Genomic DNA, 14317 nt, shown 5'->3' on the forward strand with positions numbered 1-14317 from the left:
GACACCTTTGCTAACCTCACATCAGAACTGGGGCTCTGGGGTGAAAGGGAGCTGGACCCCATTCCCATTCTGCTAGTCATGAGCCAGACTACCCTGAATCTCACCATTGGGCCTTGGCTTGCTGATCTTTAAAATGGAAACAACTTGGCTGAAGCGATAGCACAGTGGGTAGTTTGCCTTGCTTGTGGCCAGCTCGAGTTTGATCCCCAGCATCCCATATGTTCCCATGAGCTTGCCAGGAGCGATTTCTGAGTGCAAAGCTAGGAGTAATTCCTGAGCACTACTGAAAGCGTCACCAAACCCCAAACCCCAAAATAAATAAATAGATAAAATAAATAAATAAAATAATATGGTGACAACTGTCTCAGGATCAGGGTGGCTAGGCTGTGTGTTTTTTCCTTCTTTCTCTTCCCCATACTGGAGGCTGCTTACCAAACTTAACGAACAGAACGCCAGTGGTGGACACCACCTTCTTGCCGTTGGTAGCCACGCACTGGAAGTAGCCCGTGTCGGTGGTGTCAAGGTTTCTGATGCGCAGCCGGGAGCCATAGTTGGTGGCCCTGAAGGAGACCCTCCGGGGCTCCTGCACCACGGGTGCATCGTTCTTGAACCAGCGGATGGTGGGAGGTGGGTTTCCAGAGACCCGGCAGTGCAGCTCGGCTGTCTGACCCAGGGACGTTGTGATGTTATTCATGGGCTCATCCAGGTTCAGGTAAGAATCTGTGAGCACAGGGAGAAGGAGGTAAGTAAGAGCAGTGAGAATGGAATAGGAGCATTATGGATACAGTTGAGGGGCCCCCTACACCCACACACTAGTCACCCACAGTTTCTGCTTAGATAGTGGTATTAATAATTGAATCAAATTCAAGATTTGCAAAAGTCTTATACAGATGAATCATAAAAAACTGAATGTGCTTTTCCTATAGGCTAAGACAAAATGTGCTTTTTGGAGGTGGGAAAAGGAATTTGGGGCTACAACTACTACCCCTCCCCAAAACCAAATGCTAACCTTACCTGGATGGTGAGACCCTCCCACAACTGGGAAGAGTCTGTGGTTGGTAATTAAGAGTGGTCTGGGGAAAGGGGTGAAACAGATGCATACAGGAGAGATAAGAAAAAGGATGGATGCAGAAGAGCAGGAAGAAGGCTGCTTAGCTTAGAGGCCATGTGAAAAATATGCACATGGCGGTTAGGGCCTTGTAAAAAGCTGGATATTTCCTGAAACTTTATCTGATTGTCTGTGGGTCATTTCTTTGCTGTTATCCTGAACCCACAGACCCATGGGCCAAAGGGGCTACAAGCGATGGACTGGGCCAAAAAAGGTCTCACCATCCACCATCACACTAGAACTTAATGATTAATAATTAATTCAACAACACTCAGTGATGCTTGGGGGCTACTACAAGAGCTAAAGGTTGCTCTTAATATTTGGGGGACCATTTATTATTACTGGGGATTGAACCAGGCTTAGTCATGTCATGGGAATATCTGAACCCCTATCCTATCTCTCTGGTCCAAAATAAGCCCTGATATTTCAGCATATATATGAAAGATGTGGGTGAGGCCAGAGTAATAGTACACAGCTGACCTGAGTTTGATCCTCAGCATCCCATATAGTCCCATATAGTCTCCTAAACACAGGTAGGGGTGACCCTTGAGTGCATAGTCAGGAGTAAGCCCAGAGTACTGCTGGGTGTGGCCCCAAAACCAAAATCAAACAAAAACCATGAAAGTATAATTAACTATTATAATTTCCAAGTCCTCAATAAAAATGGTGAAAACAATTTATAAAACCCTGCCCCTCTAAGAACAAAGATTTTCCTAAAACTAAGGAACATCTGATTATTTATCTGGCTGGTTGATCTGACTAAGTCCAGTTTTGACATTAGGAAACAGGAGATCTCAGGGGTGAAGCATTTGTCCCAACTCTACTGCAGAGTTGGGTAGTGAATTTGCTCAAGCAATCTTCTAGGACTGTGTCTCTCAACTGGGGGCTATAGGAAACCTTGGAGGCCCCAGGATATTCCATGGGAACCCCAGGTGAAAATCATGTAAAAAGGGGAGGAGGTTACAAAAGACTAGGGAACCTACCAATAAGAGAGGAGGGCACAGGAAGAAGAAAACATGGTCAGAAGGGGAACATGGCCAGACAAGGCCAGGAAACAGTGACTCTCCTCACATCATGCAAAAGCAGTTGGAAGTCAAGAGCAGTAGCTGGCCAGGAAGAACAAAGCCATGTCAACAATTCCTGTGTTTATCGAACCAAGGAGCTTTGTCACGAGCCAGGGAATTTGGCTTTAACTTTCCCCTGATAAAGAAGAATGTTCCAATTTATGTGTCATCTGTAGCTGCTCACTTAGGAACTACAACAAGCAAATGGTCTGGCCCTGGGTTTGGCAGAGATCGAGAGCCACGGAGTGACTTGTGTCTAAACAACATGAAAGCATCTTGTGACAGGACTCAAATAAAGTGGAAACGCATGTCTGTAGTGCCGCTATCAGCCTGGTTGTTAACATGTCCCTGGATGCCAGCCATGCTCTTCCCCAAACCAGCTGGGCTCCTCTGGGCAGCCTCCTTGGGAAAGAGCTTCATGTCTTTGGGTTGGGGAGCAAAGCTAGGGCTGAGACTAGTGGGTTCTAGAGGTGTCCCTTTCTTCACAGTACCCAGGGCACCCCAACAAAAAAGAACAGGGCAGAGAAGAGCTGCAGGACAGGCCTGGCTCAAATGGTCACAGCATGCCACTGGCTATGATTGTGGGGTCCAGGCTCTGTTCTTTCTGGGAAAGTCCCTAAAAGTAGCCAGGAAGCAAGGACAGACAGAGCTTGAATGTCAGACAAAGCAGTTTGGCCTCTCTCTGGAAATCGGCCTGTTCTTGCTTGTTTTGGGCCTCAATTTGGTGCCTCTGGGGAAACAGGCAGGAGCTGTGGATGTTTCCTCATCTTTCTCGCCCTTCTTCCTGAGACCACAAAATGCTGGATTGAAGAACAAGGGCAGAGAGTAGATCTGGGTCCCTGAATGACCTCCATCTCCCAGAAGCAGACCTGGTATTAGTGATGATGGCAATCTCAATGACAGTGATGTAGGTTCAATAAGACCATGATAACAATTCATACTACACGTACTTATTACCTGGTTGGGGTTATAAACTATAATTAGCCTCATTTTACACAAGAAAACCTGAGAGAGAGAGAGAGAGAGAGAGAGAGAGAGAGAGAGAGAGAGAGAGAGAGAGAGAGAGAGAGAGAGAGAGAGAGAGAATGAGAATAAAAATGCTGCCTGAGGTCGCACATAGTAGGTTGGAAATCAAAATTCCAGAAGATCCTTTGGTACTTAGACGACTGATTCCATAGACTCTACCTACATAATAGAGAAGGAAGAGAACCAGAATAACCAACAGAGCACTGAGGGAGAGTAAACTCAGGCCTGCCATTACCTAATTTCAAGACCTATTATAAAGCTATAGCAGTCAAGGGGCCAAAGAGATAGTATAGTGGATAAAGCACTTGTCTTGTATGCTACTGACCTGGTACATCCCTAGCACCAGATGGCCCCTTAAGCCCATAAAGAGTGACTCCTGAGCACAGAACCAGGAGTAAGCTCTGAGCACTGCTGGGTGTAGCCCAAAAATCAAAATAAAAGAAATTACAAAGCTACAGCAGTCTAAACAGTTCAGTATTGGTGGAAGACAATGAATGAAGCAGTAAAGAAGTCAGAAATAGAAGCATGTACGTACAGACAAATGTTCTCTTACAAAGGAGCAAAGCAAACACTGTCTCCAACCAAGAAGGTTTTTTTTTTTGTTTGTTTTTGCAGAATACTGGAGAATCATATGCAAAATAAAGATTCTAGACTCAAACCTTCTACAGTTCACCAAAAAATGAAAATGGACTTCAGGCCTAGATGTGAGATGCAATAAAATTTCGTCAGATAACACAGGAGATAATCTGGAGGCTGTAGGTATGGCAACGTGTTTTGTTTTGGGATGACACCGGCTGTGCTCAGAGCTTACTCCTGGCTCTGTGCACAGGGGTCACATGCCTAATAGTGTTTTGGGGACTAAATGCAGTGCTGGAGTTCAAATCCCATCCCACCATGTACAAGCCTTATCTTTTGGGCTATCTCTCAGCCCCCAAGGCAATGTCTTTTTAGATTCAACACCAAAAATATAATCCCTAAGAAAACAAAGAATTGATAAACTGGACTCTACTAAAATAAAAACCATCTGTTCTGCAGATGACAAAGTCAAAAGATAGAGAAGACAAGCCACAGGCTGGGAGGAAATATTTGCAAGAGGCATCTCTGATAAAAAAAAAAAAAGTGATAGCCCAAGTACACAAAAGCACCTTAAACTCAACAACAAAAATCCAAATTATCTAGTTAAAAAAAAAATGGGCCAAGGACAAACAGACACTTCATCAAGGGGATACAAAAAAATGAACAAATAAAATAATCAACATACATGTGAAAAGAAGCTCTGGGAATGTTGTCAGGAAATGCTAATTAACAGCAATGGGACACCACTGTATCCCTCTGAGAATATTCCAAGTTCCCTCCATTGACAAACCAAGAGCTTTTGAGAATCTAGTGTATTAGGGGCTCATGGATGGCTGGTAGGAAGGCAAAATGGTGCAAGCTGTTCTGCAAGATTGCTGGGCATTATCTTACAAAACTCATTATACTTCGACTATACAATTGTACTATTACACTACTAATACCTGTAAGTGAACATTTTTTAAAAACTTTCTTACTTAAGGGGCCAGAGAGATAGCATAGCGGTGGGACATTTGCTTTACACACTGCTGATCCAGGACAGACAGTGGTTCAAATTCTGGTGTCTCAATGGTCCCCCAAGCCAGGAGCAATTTCTGAGCACTTAACCAGGAGGAACTTCTGAACATCACCAGGTGTGGCCCAAAATCAACCAATCAACCAACCAAACAAAAAAACCCCAAAAAACAACAACCCCACAAAACTTGGTTACCTGGAAGTAACCAAGACATCTTTTCCTAGGCCACCCATTAAACCACCATTGTACCATCAGACTATGAAATATTACCCAGTGCTAAAAAATACTAGATCTGGTTGCAGAGAAATATAGAAGTTAAGGCTCTTCCCTTGCCTGTAGCTGACTCAGGTTCTATCTCTAGTACCACATATGGTGCCACGGTCATCCCTGGGAGTAATCTCTGTGCATAAATCCAGGAATGTGATTTCAGCATTGTGTGGATGGCCTCAAAACCAACATAAACAAAAAAAAAAATTTGAGTTATCAAGCACTAAAATGTATAAAAATAAAAGGGATACAGCTTGCACTACGAGAATGTCCCGAGAAAACTCTTTAACATACACTTTATCTCTAGGTTATATCTTCTTTTAGGATTTGAAGCATGTGACCAGTCAGACCACCGAAGCAGCAACTGTGACGTACAGAATTATACTACAGGCCCTACTCATCGAACACATTCAAGCAAACTAGCATACCCTTGCTATTTTCTCCTCTCTTCTCACTACTTTCTTTTTTTTCTTTTCTTTTCTTCTTTTCTCTTCTCCCTTTCCTTCTAATATATTTTCTCTTTTCTTCTTTTCTACCCCTTCCATATACTTTCCCCTTTCCCCCTTTGGAAATCCAACTACCCCTTCACCCCTCAATCCCATCCAGACCTCCCACCATATTAAAACTCTTCACCCTTAGTTCTTAATCCATTACGCATCAAGACTGACCTCCTACCCTAACGAACCAGTACCTAGCACCCAAGCGAAGGGACACCCAGTCAAACCCACACCTTGCCCCCTGCAAGAAAAGGCAACCAACTCCCCTGCAGACTCATGCTGCACGGCCCTCCCTACCAAATCCCCCTACCGTGGACTGTTACTTGAAACCGGACTTAGATCTAAAAATATCCCTAATGCAAGAACTCTTACAAGACCTCCCTGCTGCAAATCCTTTGCCAATCTCAAGAAGGTCAGGGGGAGTGATGGAAAGGTGCCTGGGAACCCACACACCACAAGAAAATCCCAAAAGACAATGGGGAAACCTATACTTCCAACATAAGTATAAGACCAGTATTGCACCATCTCTTTACCTGCTTTTCCCCAAAAGTTAGGTAGTCTCATGCATCACATGGTTCCTTTATTTTGTTAATTCATTATTTTTAAATGTTTGTTCTACATATACATATGTGAGCACATATACTTTTATTCATATTTTTATCTTGTTTGGATGTGTGACCTGTTTCTGATTTCTTCTCTGTCTACCCCCAAATGCACCGACAATATAAAGTAGCACCATTTCTCCCTGCAAAGGCAAACTACAAAAGGGGGAAATCTTACATATAAAAAAGAGCTCTTATCTACTAGAGATAAGAACTCATATCTCCCACTTGGAAAATATGTCATGGGACCCAACTTAGACTCCAGGTGATTAGACACCATCCGTCCAGCCTTGAACCCTGGATCCCAGACATAGAATCGACACAGTTCTTCACAACAGCTACAAGAAACAAATCCCGTCCGGGACATCCTTAATACCACTGGGCCACCAACAAGTGCCAATTCTAATATGATATCCTGACAACAAAGAAAATGGGAACAACTTAACCTAAGAACAGGTTATCCTACCTCACCAGCTAACGATAAGACAAAATCAGAAGACTTGTCACCCTTTGGTGACAAAGCCAAGATCGCGATTTACAGATGACTGGCTGCTAGAACCATGACTGGACTGAATATATCTTGAGACCAATAAAAAAGCCCTAGTCTAGGGTTTGAACTATGACCCGCACAACAACCATGATCCCCAGTTCCAAAGGTCCGGCAGAGACAATCACAACGAAATGGGGCTTCTGGAAACACAATGAAAGATGCTAACCTAGGTTCCATCCTAGGATCAGTGCAAAGACCAAGACCACCAACCACAGAAGATGGATTAAAATGACACTGAGGGAACAGAACTTCTAGAACCACAAAGAAAGACTTCATCATAAGTCCCACTCCTGGACCTGTGCAGATACTGAGATCTCTAGATACAGAGGCCTTATTTCATCACCCAGGACGGAGCAGAAGTTTTCCAAACACCATGAAAGCACCACCGGTAGAGTAAATGAACCTGAACGGAGTCTATAGTTAATCCCGTAACAATATACCCCAAGGGTGGAGAAACCCCATAGCGCTTAGGCCAAGTGAATTCCTTTTCAAATGACCCCAATATTTACTGTGCCAGTGCAGGAGGGGAAAAAAAAAGGCAAAAAGCACAAAACATTTTTATCTTTTATATATTATTTTTTTCTTCATTTATTATTATTATTTACCTATCTACTTTTTGTCGATTTCTTTGTTTTGACGTGGTTATTGAAGCTGTTGTCCCTGTTTATATTTATATTGTTATTTTTCTTTCTTTTTTTTCTTTAGGTGCTCTGCCATGTTTTTTAACTCAAGACCATGGCTTTTTTTGTGGTGCCTATCGTTATCACTGGAGTGCTCACTGGATATTTGACACTTCTTTTTGTACTGTTGGGGTGTTTCACCTTCTTTTTCTCCTTCATCTCTCAAACCAATGATGAGAGTCTCTAGAAAGATTCTGCCCATTTTCAGCATATTAGACTTTTACCCCAGTTTATTACTTTTCTCTTCTTCAAATAAAACCACATAACTTGAACTATGTAGTCCTTCCTCCCATTTAGAGGAGGAAATAAGGAAGGCACCAAGACCAAGACTACTAAGTAGTAAGCTATGTACAGAGGGGACCACATACTCTCGCAGCCCGGGGGTGAGGGAGGAGGATATGGGAGGAAGGACGAACACGGAGGTGTAGGAGGACAATTCGGTGATGGGAATCCCCCTGATTTTATGTAAATATGTACCTATAATATTATTGTCAACAATATGTAAACCACTATGATCAAAATAAAAATTATATTAAAAAAAGATATTTGGCACGTGCCGCATAGTTTTTAGATACTAAAATCTTGTTATTAAGGTTTAATTGATGTGCTGGCACTTTTGAGGAAATTCTTTGGTTTTGTGCAGCAGTTTGGACACTTGGCTCAAGAAGGTTAGCCATCACTAATCCATGGTCTCCTGAGCTCTTTCAGGAATGACCACTGAACAGTATTAGAGTAGCCTCTAATACTGCTGGGTATGCCCCCCCAAATTAAATTAAATTAAATTAAAAGGGATACATTAAATGTGTGTATTAGATTAATAGAAGTGAAATTCTAAGTTCAAAAAACCAAGTAGAAAAGGCTTCATCCTGTATAATTCTAACTATCTGATATGTTGGAAAACTATGGAGAAAAGATCAGTAGGGGCTGAGAGTGGGTTGGAGAGAAGAGAGAGAAAAAGGGGAGCTCACTAGAATCTTCAGGCCATGAAAATCCCTTGTGATACTCTACTGATGGGCACATGTCATTATACTTTTGTCTAAACCATGGACTGTCTAGAAGCAGAAATCTAATTGGGGAAAGGTATAATGATGTCAGTCATAATAATATAAAGTCTTTGGTAGAGAACAAAAATTGTGGGTCAACAATGTGTACAGGGCACTAGACATATATCAAAAATCCTTTCCTGGCAATTATGCTGTGAACCTTAAAAAAATTTTCAAAAATTTAAGTTCTAAAAAAGGTGTTTCACTTCTTTATCAAAGGAGGTAAGTAATATGCATGATATCACTTTAATAACAATATTGTAAACCAGTGTCTAAAAGGAAAAGAAGAAAAATAGAGAATGAGGGAGACAGAGAAAGAAGAGAAGGAGGAGGAGAAGAAGGAGGAGGAGGAGGAGAAGAAGGAGGAGGAGGAGGTGGAGAAAGAGGAGGAAGAGGAGGAGGAGAAGAAGAAGAAGAAGAAGAAGAAGAAGAAGAAGAAGAAGAAGAAGAAGAAGAAGAAGAAGAAGAAGAAGAAGAAGAAGGAGGAGGAGGAGGAGGAAGAGGAAGAGGAGGAGGAAGAAGCAGAAGAAGGAAGAAGAAGAAGAAGAAGAAGAAGAAGGAGGAGGAGTAGGAAAAGGAGAAGGAGGAGGAGAAGAAAAAGAAGTAAAAGGAGGAAGAGGAAAGAAGAAAAAGAAGGAAAAGAATGATGTCTGCTGAAGAGGCAGTATTGGTTTCAGGATTCCTACCTAGATCCTCTTTAAATGTTAGGGACCCCACTGAGAAAAATGGTTTACCAATATATTTTAAATAAAAATAAAATGACATTGCTTGTTAGTTCCAAATAATATTTCCATTAAAAATAACTGTACATTCACACAGAGAAGGGTGGCATTGTTATATGTTATAATTAATCAATGATTTGGCATAAGAGGACACAGCTAAATTCCATATTCAAGCTACTGAGATATATTATTGTGGTTACTGTAGATGTAGAAAATCTGACCTCACAGCAGGAAATAAAAGAGAGTCCTTTTAGATTATTTATGACAGTTTTCAGCAAAACAAACCCAAAATTCAATAAGTTGGTAGTTTCCTAAGGGCTAGTGGCAATGTGAAATTTGAAACCATTCAATTAACTTTTCATAAAATGGTACATTCAAATAGGATGATTTATTCAACACTTTGAACAGACCTTCTATGGTCTATTTGGGAAATATTAGTTTATTTTGCTACAAAGTTCTTCCCAAGAACAAATGCATTTAATTATATCACCTAGAAAACTCATATTAACCAATACCACCATTCCTTTCATTTCATACACAAATATGTTAAAATAAAAATGAATGAAAAATTTCAAGATTAGACCAGAATACATAAAAAAATATTGAGGAAAATATAGGCAGAACACATACCTCAGAAGTGTCTAATGATTTGATTTCACTGGCAAAGATAACACAACACACATATAAACAAATAAACTACAACAAACTAAAAAGATTTACATTGCAAAAGAAACAGGCAACAATTCAAAGGTGCCCTGTTGTGTGGGAGACAATCATTTCCCACCAGAGACAGTGCTAAAAATTCAACAGCAACAATAGGGAGCAAGGATGAACAAACATTTCCTTAAAGGGGATATAGGGATACCACTAAGCATATTAAAATGATCTCATACTCATTTATTATCATATAAATGCAAATCAAAATGACAATATTGGGCCGGAGAGATAGCCCAGCGGTAAGGTGTTTGCCTCCACGCAACCGATCCAGGACGAATGGTGATTTGAATCTCGGCATCCCATATGGTCCCTCGAGCCTGCCAGGAGCGATATCTGAGTAAAGCCAGGAGTAACCCCTGAGTATCGCCAAGTGTGACCCAAAAACAACAACCAAAAAGTGACAATATCATCTCACACCAGAGAAAATGACATATCAAAAAGATTGGAAGCAACCAATGTTAGCAGGTCTGGTGGGAAAGAACCCTTATCCACTGGTAATGAAAAAGTCTGTTCAGCCTTTATAGAAGTTGTTATATAGAGGCTTCTGAGTAAGAACTGAGCTTTCTGAGCCCAGAGAGATAGTACAGCAGGAAACAGTGCTTGACTTGCATGTGGCCAACCTAGGTTTGTTCGATTCCCCGCATCCCATATGAGCCCACTGGGAGTCATTCTTGAGCACAGATCCAGGAACAACCACATTTCTGGGTGTGACCCCCAAACAAAATCAAACTAACAAGAAAGAAAAATATAACTGAACTTTTTTTATGACTGGGTAATCTCAGCATTCACCCCAAGAACCATAAAACATTAATTTGAAAAGATAATAAGCAGAGCTATGCTCATTATTGTGGTCAGTATACTAGACAGAATATGGAAACAAGCCAAATGTCTAAACACAGATAAGTGGATAAAGCAGCTAAGGTATATATAATACAAAGGAATACTATATAGCTGCTAAGAAAAGATTATCATGTAAAGGGCTGTCCATAAGTTAGAAAAGAACCAATACTGAACAATCCTAACTGTGGAATTCAGAGAAACGAACAAGGGAACCAACAATATTGAAGGAGGGCAAACACTTGGCCTTTGACTGCAAAATACTGAGATTTTTCGCAGTGGGGAAGGAATGGACAAACAGCAATTGCATAAAAGCAGTGAGGCACTTTGGTGGTGGGGAGGGTGCAATTAGCTTTAGACCTCAAAATCATGAAGGTTAATGTGATTGTAACTATGTTACCTAAACTTCAAATATATAAAAATTTAAAAAGTGTAGCTAGAGTCAAGATTTCATTAAAACAATGACATCTATTGCTCCATTTTGGCCATGGCCATTCTATTAGTATATTTTACTGTGTGTGTGTGTGGGGGGGAAGAGTATAAATTACATTATGGTTGAGGTGAGGATTAACTTCAGGCTGGTCTGGTTGCCTGCTTAGTACTGCCCCTATAGCCGGGTTTCCTCCATGGCTTTGCCAGCTCAGAAGAGGCAAATAGGCCCCTATCTGGGGTAAAAGCAAGAGCAAAAGCAGGATTTGGGCTCACTCCAAGTTGTCCTCTATGTGCCCTCTGGGTGCTGGCATTGTGAACTTTTGGGGCAGTTAAACTCAGTCTTAAATACCAAAAGCCAGAGGGAGGCTTGCAGGATCCATTTTCTATTCTAAGCAAACAACTAGGGACAGAAGAATTACAAATAGGAAGGAACTTTGGAGGAGGAATTTAAAAATGACAGGCTGACTTTTTTTGGGAGGGTGAGGGGGAGAAATATTGGGCCCCTCCTGGTTCTGTGTTGAGGGGATCATATGTGACACCAGGGATGACATCAGGGTCAGCCACAGACCAGGCAAATGTACTCTCTCTCCATCTAAAAGATTGGTTGTTTTTCAGAAAGCAGAAAAATTAGACGCCAGCCTTCTCGTAATACTGACTTTTCCTCTATTACCCAGAGAAAGTGAGGTCATAGTTAACTAAGCAACGCTCATTATACCTATCAGCCTATTTAATCCTGAAAACCATCCCAAAAGGACAAGATAATTTTCCTCATTTGGAGATAAGAAGGGACTGGGAGACAGTATTGCCAGTCTGGTTGGCCAAGAATTTCTGGTGGGGCCCCTGGATTTCCCGCAGATAGCATTGGATTCCCCCCACCCCAAACACACAAAGAAAATGAGACACAGAGAAATTAAGAAGTTGCCCAGAGGCTCACAGTCAGAAAGTGGTGAAGTCAGTTAGAACCCACACCCAGAACTTTAGACGTGGCGGAACAAAGGAGAAGCCAATGTGCCATCTAGTGATCAACTAAGAGCCTCTCCTCACCCCTTCCTACTCAAGGTCAGGATGGTTACAGTATATTTTTTGTTTGTTTTGGTTTTTGGGTCACAGTCGGCAGCTCTCGGGGTCTACTCCTGGCTCTATGCTCAGAAAACTCTCCTGGCAGGCTCAGGGGACCATATGGGATGCTGGGATTCGAACCACCATCCTTCTGCATGCAAGGCAAACATCCTACCTCCATGCTATCTCTCTGGCTCGGTCACAGTATTCTTGACCTTTTAATTTGATTTGCTTTATTTTTATTTTTCCCTTTATATTTTGTTTTATTCATTTGGGGGGGGGGGTTCCCAGTGGTGCTCAGGAGGCCTCAGAGCCTCATTCATTAGTATATTCAGTCAACTACACACTGCTGAAGTTCAACGGAAAGGTCCAAGGATGAGATGCTACTTGAATTCAGGGGTGTCAGGGATTACCAGGTTACCCTGACAGTGCTAGGGAGGGGGGGTCTCTGGGGCCACACCTAGAGGTGCTCAAGACCTCTAGGACTACCCCTGGAAATGCTCAGGGGAATGTGCCAGGAATAAACTTAGGCTGGGTGTTTGCTAGGCAGGTGCTCTCACCGCTGTACTATCTATCTCTCAGTTCCTCTTCTCCTTTGAATGAGTCCCTCTGGCCAGGACAGCACATGCTGGCCCTGAACTCAGTCACTGCTGGTTTCCTATGTAACTGGAAGTCGTCATTGAGAACGAGCTTTGAAAACACAGCCCAGATCTCATTCCTGCTGACACGTAATCAACCCCAAACGTGAGCTACAAGGGAGAAAGAAGTTAGTTATGAGCATTCTGGGAATTCAAGCTTCATTTCCCTCCCCCCCCCCCCGTTTTTCCTTTTTGTGTCCTTCCCCCTCCCCCTCCCAGCACTCTGTATGTTATTGTGAACTCCGTAGGCACTTAATAAATGCTGGTTGATTAAGGAAATACACTCCAGTGTATTTGGGGCAAATGAGCATTGGAGACACCCCATTTATTATTGAGCCATTTGACAAGATGTCATCTCTACAAATCCCTCCCTGCATTTATTACTTAATTTCAAAGCATCCCCCACCTCAGCTCTCCTCTGGGAGGAAGGCAAGGCTGAGCCAAGAGTCCCTTTCTGACAGGTGAAAGAGAGGAACTTATACAAGGTTTCCCATTTTTTGTCATGGCAACCTCGCCAGGTCACCAGGGGAACCCACCACAATTAGGTGTAGGGCCTGGGTCTTGGTATCAAAGAGGCCCACACCCCAATCTGGGCTCCTGCAGGACCGATCCTTTTCACGATGAGGGAGGAGGCCCCCCACATGAAATAAAATGCTTAGCTAAACACAAAGGAAAGCTGCCAAACACAGTTAGGTCATCACATTTGACTCGGAGGGAACATTCTGTTCACGCTATCAACCTGCATTCACTTCTGCACACTTCACCATAAATACTTCTGACTCACTATCTCGGGAAATATTTTTTATCTTAATAAACTCAATGCAAAACATAATCTAAATCGGCCTGCACATTCTTGAGTCAGAGCCACAAGCTGCGTTTAATAAAAATCAGTCGGAATAACAGGAGACTTCTGAATAACCACAGTTCCTTATCTGACCACGGGCTCATGGGAAGCCATGAGTACAGAGGGACTGGAAGATTGGGCAGCTGGAGGTGAGGAGAGTGCCCCCAGACCACTAGGTGAATCCACTTGCTGGATTTGATAACAGTTTGGTTGGATGGCCTCATGGGGGACAATATGGGTGGTGGTGAAAGTGGGGGGATTTGGGGCCTCTACTCTGAGGTTAACTGCCTGGATTGGGGATTACCTTTTCTCTCACTAAGCCTCTTCCTTCCACTGTTAACTAATACTAAGAACTATAGTTACTTTCATGGACTCGGAGCCATGAAACTAGAATCATCAGAAGCAGAATTGGACACACCTGGCAGGACACAGAGGTCATTTGGTGCCAGTGACTGAACCTGGCTTCCTGCATTCAAAGCCTGAACTCAGCCCAGTGAGCATCTTTCCAGCTGGAAGTCAAGTTTCTTCACTCTCACTTGTCCTCACTACCTCCTAGAGAATTGCTATTTTACTGGAAGGGGGAGTCCGCACCTAATGTTATTTAGAGGCTACACCTAGCATAGGGATCACTCCCAGAAGTGCT

General features: G+C 42.5%; 1 protein-coding gene across 1 annotated transcript in view; it reads right to left on the bottom strand.

Moving 5' to 3' along the window:
* Positions 1-14317, bottom strand: part of ROR1 (receptor tyrosine kinase like orphan receptor 1) — a 195101-nt gene that overhangs the window by 131507 nt on the left and 49277 nt on the right. The window contains exon 4 of the mRNA XM_049775459.1: positions 433-720. Coding sequence (XP_049631416.1) covers positions 433-720 — 288 coding nt within the window. The remainder of the gene's footprint in view (positions 1-432; positions 721-14317) is intronic.

The sequence above is a fragment of the Suncus etruscus genome, chromosome 6 (assembly GCF_024139225.1).
Source record: "Suncus etruscus isolate mSunEtr1 chromosome 6, mSunEtr1.pri.cur, whole genome shotgun sequence".
Taxonomy (NCBI): Eukaryota; Metazoa; Chordata; class Mammalia; order Eulipotyphla; family Soricidae; genus Suncus; species Suncus etruscus.